The sequence below is a fragment of the Ascaphus truei genome, chromosome 11 (genome assembly GCF_040206685.1).
Source record: "Ascaphus truei isolate aAscTru1 chromosome 11, aAscTru1.hap1, whole genome shotgun sequence".
Taxonomy (NCBI): domain Eukaryota; kingdom Metazoa; phylum Chordata; class Amphibia; order Anura; family Ascaphidae; genus Ascaphus; species Ascaphus truei.
Window position 1 is genome coordinate 9,933,030 of NC_134493.1, and position 8,835 is coordinate 9,941,864.

The window sequence follows — 8,835 nt, forward strand, 5'->3', positions numbered from 1 at the left end:
CCCATTACAATGTGTGCCCAATACAATGTGTGCCCAATACAATGTGTGCCCAATACAATGTGAGCCCAAAACAATGTGTGACCATTACAATGTGTGCCCATTACAAAGTATGCCCAATACAATGTGTGCCCAATACAATGTGTGCCCAATACAATGTGTGCCCATTACAATGTGTGCCCAATACAATGTGTGCCCAATACAATGTGTGCCCAATACAATGTGTGCCCAATACAATGTGAGCCCAATACAATGTGTGACCATTACAATGTTTGCCCATTACAATGTGTGCCCATTACAATGTGTGCCCAATACAATGTGTGCCCATTACAATGTGTGTCCAATACAATGTGTGCCTAATACATTGTGTGACCATTACAATGTGTGCCCATTACAAAGTATGCCCAATACAATGTGTGCCCAATACAATGTGTGCCCAATACAATGTGTGCCCATTACAATGTATGCCCATTACAATGTGTGCCCATTACAATGTGTGTCCAATACAATGTGTGCCCATTACAATGTGTGCCCATTACAATGTGTGCCTAAAACAATGTGTGCCCAATACAATGTGTGCCCAATACAATGTGTGCCCATTACAATGTGTGCCCAATACAATGTGTGCCCAATACAATGTGTGCCCATTACAATGTGTGTCCAATACAATGTGTGCCCATTACAATGTGTGTCCAATACAATGTGTGCCCAATACAATGTGTGCCCAATACAATGTGTGCCCAATACAATGTGTGTCCAATACAATGTGTGCCCATTACAATGTGTGTCCAATACAATGTGTGCCCATTACAATATGTGCCCAATACAATGTGTGCCCATTACAATGTGTGCCCATTACAATGTTTGCCCAATACAATGTGTGCCCAATACAATGTGTGCCCATTACAATGTGTGCCCATTACAATGTGTGCCTAATACAATGTGTGCCCATTACAATGTGTGCCCATTACACTGTGTCCAATACAATGTGTGTTCAATAAAATGTGTGCCCAATACAATGTGTGCCCATTACAATGTGTGCCTAATACAATGTGTGCCCATTACAATGTGTGCCCATTACAATGTGTGCCCAATACAATGTGTGCCCAATACAATGTGTGCCCCTTACAATGTGTGCCTAATACAATGTGTGCTCATTACAATGTGTGTCCAATACAATGTGTGCCCATTACAATGTGTGTCCATTACAATGTGTGTCCATTACAATGTGTGCCTAAAACAATTTGTGCCCAATACAATGTGTGCCCAATACAATGTGTGGCCAATACAATGTGTGCCCAATACAATGTGTGCCCATTACAATGTGTGCCCATTACAATGTTTGCCCAATACAATGTGTGCCCAATAAAATGTGTGCCCATTACAATGTGTGCCCATTACAATGTGTGCCCATTACAATGTGTGCCCATTACAATGTGTGCCCAATACAATGTGTGTCCAATACAATGTGTGCCCAATACAATATGTGCCCATTACAATGTGTGCCCATTACAATGTGTGCCCATTACAATGTGTGCCCAATACAATGTGTGCCCAATACAATGTGTGCCCAATACAATGTGTGCCCATTACAATGTGTGCCCCTTACAATGTGTGCCTAATACAATGTGTGCCCAATACAATGTGTGCCCATTACAATGTGTGCCTAAAACAATGTGTGCCCAATACAATGTGTGCCCAATACAATGTGTGCCCAATACAATGTTTGCCCATTACAATTTGTGCCCATTAAAATGTGTGCCCATTAAAATGTGTGCCCCTTACAATGTGTGCCCAATACAATGTGTGCCCATTACAATGTGGGTATTGAAGGTTATTTAATTACTAAGCAGTGCTATTCCATAAAACACCTTCCCAAGGGAATTCTGGAGCCAGAAGATATTTTATGGAATCGCACCCTATGGGCCTAAGTCTTTCTATTGTAACACTTTTATCTGTCACATACTGTAGCATGTTCTTTATTTTTCTTATCTGCGCTGTACTTTTGCACATTACAATGGAGCAGTTTTGTGGGATCAGCATACTGTAAGAACATACATAGAAACAGCGGCAACAACAAAATGATGAGGGCCAGACATGATACTGAAATGCAAGGTCAGTGAAATGATTTGACTTATCAGTCTTGAGTAGAATGGGAGGGTGGGAGAGTAAGGGTGACACAGCACTAATGCAATATGGGCACGGCCTAGTAAAACCTCCTATAAATCTGAGGGGAGAGAACTCATATTTCCCAGAGCATTATACTTCTCCCATCAGAAGTATCAGTTCTCCCAACTCGCTCTAACAACAGCCACCATGGTTCAATGGACAGCCGCAGAGAAAGCAGCCATTACATCTGTATGGCAGAAAGTCAGCGTTGAGCAGGACGGCCAGGATGCACTGACCAGGTACTGTATGTAAAATATAGTTATGCTATATAATGTATTATTTTTATTTCAAGAAAAGAATGCAAGTAAATGAGTATACATACAGTAACAAGGCAAACTGGTATATATCTGGGGCAAATAATTGAACCGAATGCCAACAATTTTTTTTTAATTACACGTTATTTTCTTGAAACTAGTACAATTTGAAAAAAAGCCTTCAAACCGACCTAAAGTTTGATATACTTGGTTATTCTTACAAATCATGCAATATGCCAGTACTCAGCAAACTATTATTTACAAAAATGATCAAGAGATGATCACAAAAGAATCCCATATTATTGCACTCAAACCATAATTATTCAATATCAGGAAATTGGACTCGATGTCTTTAATTAGATAGATAATTAATAGAGGATACTCAAATCTACTGAGAAGGGTAGTGACTGATAAAATTCAAACCAATAACATTTTATTTAAACATAACTCATCTAGGTGCACAACTATATACAGTGAATACTAAATAAACATAAAATATCCCCAGTAGTGGGATAGGATGCTTGTAATCTGATCTATATCAGTTCCTTAGAGACACTTATGGTATACAATACTGTAGTACCGTAGTAGTTAAGTTCACGTGTATCCAATGTATCAGTAGTACATATTGGTATCTCCTTAAAAGCATGGATAGATTTGTTGCAAATTTGTGCTGTGGAAGTAACCATTGAGCAGATGTAACATGAGAAATGTATTTTAAGGAGATACCAATATGTACTGGTGATACATTGGATACACGTGTATCTGGCTGGCTGTTTCAGCACTGTACTGTAATGCATCACAATATTAAGTTGTATGGCTGCTGTTTGTTGACTGTGTCTCCCTAAGAGAACTTAACTACTGTACTAAGGTACTATTGTATACCAAAAGTGTCTCTAAGGAACTGATATAGAGCAGATTACAAGCATCCTATCCCACTACTGGGAATATTTTATGTTTGTTTAGTATTCACTGTATATATTTGTGCACCTAGATGAGGTATATTTAAATAAAATGTTATTGGTTTGAATTTTATCAGTCACTACCCTTCTCAGTAGATTTGAGTATCCTCTATTAATTATCTATCTAATTACAGACATCTAGTCCAATTTCCTGATATTGAATAATTATGGTTTGAGTGCAATAATATGGGATTCTTTTGTGATCATCTCTTGATCATTTTTGTATCTGTGTAGTTTACTCCCCATGCAACCCATTATTAGATATTATTAATAAATGTGGAGTCTTACGTTAGAGCTGTTGATTTATCATTTTTTGGGAGTTAATAGGAAATATAAGATATTGTTTCCCCAGTTCTAGAAAATATATACAAGAAGATATATTAGGAAAGCTACATTCAAATATAAAAGGCTCATTGTAGAAACTGTGGCATAATATGTTTGTTAGATGCAGATACAAAAACAAGATCTACTTTTTTTTATGTTAGGTGGTATAGTACATAACAAGTTGAGGAAAAAATAATGATTTATTTTTACTTATATTTAGTGCAAATAGAAGTCATTAAGATGCTTTCCAACAAAAAACAAATTGAACTAAAAGTGTTATGTTTACAACCATTGTCAGCATAAACTGTCTGATTATATTTATTTATATATTTATTTATAGCAAATAAAAAGATCACTTGTGAGCACATTCATATGTCTTAGACAGGTCTGCAACCCTGCCTTCCACCCAGCACACAGTGTTTCCAAAAATTCCATCTTTTAAGCGCAAGGGAAAATTCCATCTTTTAAGCGCAACGGTTGTGTGTTTTTTTGGGTAATTGTTAGAGTGTTTCCACTGCAGCAAGGACTTCTGGGAAATGACATTCCCACTTCTCAGTTGCCGGATCCGGGTAATGTCCGGGAAGCTGAAAAAGCACCGGGCAAGCGGGGTACCGGATATTTTCTGGGTACTCGGTATATCACTAGTATGGACTTATTCCTAAACTTGTGTTCTCTCTCGCACTAGGCTGCTGATTGTGTATCCCTGGACCCAGAGATATTTCAGCACTTTTGGAAACCTTTCCAACCCAACGGCTATTGCTGGAAATGCTAAGGTGCGCGCCCATGGCAAGACGGTCCTGACCGCAGTAGGAAACACAGTTCAACATCTGGATGACATGAAGAGCTCTCTTGCCGGCCTCAGTGAGATTCACGCCAAGAAGCTGCTTGTGGATCCTGAAAACTTTAAGGTAAGTACTTGGTAATATCTATTTTATCCTGGCAATCACTGAATTATATTTGTGGTGTTAAAACATGATAACCGTTTTGGTATTGGAAAACTGGGACAATACCGCTGCACAAGTATATTAACAGATAAACTGTAATTGCCTTCTATAGAATTTGCATTGTTTGAGAAATCTAATGCAGTTTGCTCAAGTTTTGCAGCAATGAGACTCGGATGAATATTACCCGTATATATTACATTTAAAAATGTATTTATGAATTGTAGGTTTCTAAAGTTAATATAATATTTGCATAAAATATGTACATGGTATAGCACCTACAGTATACAATGCAACATGAGCAAATCCCCCAAAAGGGACAGTGACAGTATTGAACCAACTGAAGTATATTGAGCTTTCAATACAATTGGGCAATACCTCTCAAAAAAAACAAATTGTCCCTAAAAAAATATTGTATTCTACATGTGGGATAAGATCTTCCAATGCTTTCTGTCCTGGCTGAGTGGTTCAATTGATTACAAAGTGAGAAAATGTTATGGGGTGGGCTTAATATTGCATTATATGCAGCTATATTGCCTCTAGGGAAAAGAGCTTTATAAACTCAGAATGTAACCAATTCACCATCCTAACATATGACCCATTTCCATGCGCAGGTGATCGGAAATGTCCTCAAACATACACAACATATTATTTCAAACACACAGGGGGCTATGTATCAAGGCAAAAGGGGTGCAATTCCGGGGTACAACAAACTGCACCAGATTTATGAAGGAAAAATATCCTATAGATATCAATAGGATTGTATTCTTTGATACATACAGAATGGTGCAGATTTTGTGCTACAGAATTGCACCATTTTGTCTTGATACATATGCACCTCACTTTACTGCTAATGTTTGTCTTAACCTTCATTTCAATTATCAGGGTAATTTTAAATATATAGATACAAGGGACAATTGTATTCAGTCTTTAATTAGTATTCAATGTAATTTTATTTTCTCTTTTAAAAATAGAGGGCTTAAAATATGAAAACATGTCAGTACTATCCACATTTCTAGCCTTACCCCTTTTTTCATTGTCTGAATTTGTAGATTTATTGCAGCAAAGACATTGGGGGTGTAGTTACTGAGCAGTGCTAAGCCAATAGGCCTCTTTCAGCCTGTTCAATGAGGTGTGTCATATTTTAGCGCTGATTAGTACAGCTGAGTTTAGAATTATTTTGAAGGTGCAGGCAGACAACAAAGAGTGGGAATTGCAGTTCAAAGAAGACTATTTATGCAGCACAAGTGTAAGGTTACAATGTCGGAAATCTAACCAAAACCACATGAAAGCATATATCTGTATCTATATATAATCACTAGTAAATTAAATAAAGGTGTGTTATTTCTTATAGTTTCCTAGCAGCAAAACTGAACCTCATATAGGACAAAAAGCAGCATCACCTTTATCAAAGGAATAAGTTTCCAATTGCTTCTAATACAATGTTTTACAGCTAGGACACTTGGTTAAATAGAGCTTAATGAATAGGCCTCTACGTATAAAGGCAACAGTTAAGCATTTCTTCAGCAAGTATTCTGCACCACATATATTAAAGAACAATATCCAACTGAAATCAATAGGATCTTTCTGTATGATACATAATGTGTGGTGCAGAATTTCATCCCAGAATTGCTTCTCTGTTTAATTGATACATACAGTAGGGTCCTATTCTATAAAATGCAATAGTGCCAATTCACATGGCTGTAGAATGAAATAATAATAATAATTATTATTATTAATAATAATAATACCCATAAACTATACATTTTGTACTTGGTACACACCTCGCTAAACAAAATGGTGCAGTGAGTCAAAACTAATTTTCCTGTGCACTGATGCATAGATCCCAATAGCACTTATTCAGTATACTGTGAAACTCCTTCCCTGCTCTCCTGAAGAATATTTTAGTCCTGTTCATTTTTATGGTTCCAAACGCTTCTCCAGTAGTGGGAAGTGGCTTCACAGTTAATTGAATATGAACCATTGATGTCAAGCTAAAAATATTCCAATACGGAAACAAAATAAGAGGCAGAATTTCAGCATTCAAGAAATAAATTAATAATAATGTATTTTTTTTTTTTCCAGCGCCTTGGAGAAATGTTGGTGGTCGTCTTGGCTTCGAAACTGGGATCTGCTTTCACTCCTCAAATTCAAGCTGCCTGGGAGAAATTTATTACAGTTCTGGTAGCTGGTCTTAGCCAAAGCTATCATTAAATGTGTGCACCACTTTTTGTTCAGAAATTGTCTCTCAGCTGTGGCATTCCATGGCATGGCTCATTGTATGTACATACTATAACAGCCTGATAATAAAACGTACATTAAATGTAAATCTCTGATATTAAGTGAATACAGTATGTAAAAATACTACTACTATATGTATATCGGCTTAAAAACTTCCAAATTATATTTCTTCAGAGAAATGGCCTAAATGACTTTCTATAATACAGAACTATACATTTGTACTATATATTTGGTTTCAAACAAGTAACATAGGACATGTAGTGCACATATATTAGGTGGTGATAAGGCCACTGAACATTATATTAGAAATCATGACAGACAGATTACTGTTATTTTTACTGTCTTAATTAAATGCTTGCCTCCCAGCCAGTGGCACAAACAGAAACACTGTCCTAACACTTTTCACAACCATTTCCTTGTCAACTAACCTAAAGCACCGGTACCTGAAAACTTCACTAAAACCATTGCAGCATCCTGCCAAAATCCGCTGGACTACCCACTAAGCCAGGAGCGTGCAAACTTATTTTGCTAAGCCCACCCCTGCCTTGCTCACTCCGTTCCTCCCCCCCCCTTACCTCGCGCGGTGTCAAATGACGTCGCGGGTTCATGTGATGCCACGTCACGTTACCAAGGCAACCGTGATGTCACATGACCCCACGGCATCATTTGACGCTGTGCTGCCATGGTCATGCGTCCCGAAGCCGGCTGAACCTCGGTAATAGAGGTTGCAGAGGCCTCGCGCGTCCCCCGGCATGTAATTTAAATGCCTTGGGGGGAAAGCGCGGGACTAAGCAATCCCTATCATCCTACTACTGAAAGGTGAACTATTTTATAACAGGTATATAATTAGACAGTCCAATTGGTACAGGTGAATGAGTGTTTAGTAATGCACACGCTCTATTTATCATGCTACGAACAAAAGCAACGCAAGCGCATACACTGGAAGAAGTTGTAGTATGTTGAAAGTATTTGGACATGTACACTCTCACTGTACAGAAAATTGCTGTACTGATTATACAGCGTTCAATGGATGATGGATTACTATTCAAATTCCATGCATGTTTACTCCCAGCGCCAACTGGTGACAATCATGAACAGCCACTGTTGCTATGCAAACATCACAATGCTCTATATGTGACATGCATTAACATGTTAGAAACATGAAAGTGCGCCTTGCTCCAGTCATTATAATGTGCCAGTGGGTACAATAATGTCTGCTATATCTGTATGTATGTATAAAATAGAATATATATCAGCGCTACAGTGCTCACTTGAAATTAGTAATTACACCTGTAGCGGCCGTTATTCTAAAAAATCATGGAGCCGTTGTCGTTGGATCACGCAGTATTAATTTTGCATTTCCGCATTCATGCCGCATTCACGCCGCCCGGCTGTAACTCTCGGCCTGCCCACAAGCCAGACGAGACCCCGGGACTGAGGTGGAAAGGGATAATACCACACACCTAACAGTAAACGGGGGCACGGCCGGAGTGTGGAAGTAGCGTAGATGGTCCGGGTAACAACAATAGAAAGAGTACCGTACTTGCCAACTCCAGCAGTGGTAGGTATAGTCCGTAAGCCAATGGTCATGGAATGGAGAGAGCAGCGTAGTTGAGTGTCCGTAAGCCTGGGTCGTGGAGTGGAGAGAGCAGCGAAGTAGATTGTCCGTAAGCCGTGTCCAAGGGTACCAGAGAGCAGCATAAACGAAGTCCAAAGCCAAAGGTCAATATCCAGGGAGGTCAGCAGAATATTCAGGGGCAGGAACAGGGACTGAAAGACAGCACCATGGTACAGAAGCTATGCAGAGCAAGGAGGTAATGGTGAGGGGAGACTAAATAGGGGATTGGGACCTATCAGAGGAAGGGGAGGAACGGGGGAGTAGTCTGAGGAAAGACCTGATAGGAGGGAAGTGTTTGGGAAGCTGGGGCCTATCGGAGCAAGGGGAGGAAT

General features: G+C 38.9%; 1 protein-coding gene across 1 annotated transcript; it reads left to right on the forward strand.

The window, feature by feature from the left end:
* The first annotated feature begins 2,262 nt into the window (after window positions 1–2,262).
* Window positions 2,263–6,973, forward strand: LOC142462934 (hemoglobin subunit beta-2-like). Its single transcript, XM_075565150.1, has 3 exons — window positions 2,263–2,405; window positions 4,389–4,611; window positions 6,730–6,973. Exons 1-3 carry the CDS (start codon window positions 2,314–2,316, stop codon window positions 6,856–6,858), a joined length of 444 nt encoding a protein of 147 aa, XP_075421265.1. The 5' UTR covers window positions 2,263–2,313; the 3' UTR covers window positions 6,859–6,973.
* The last annotated feature ends 1,862 nt before the right edge of the window (window positions 6,974–8,835 follow it).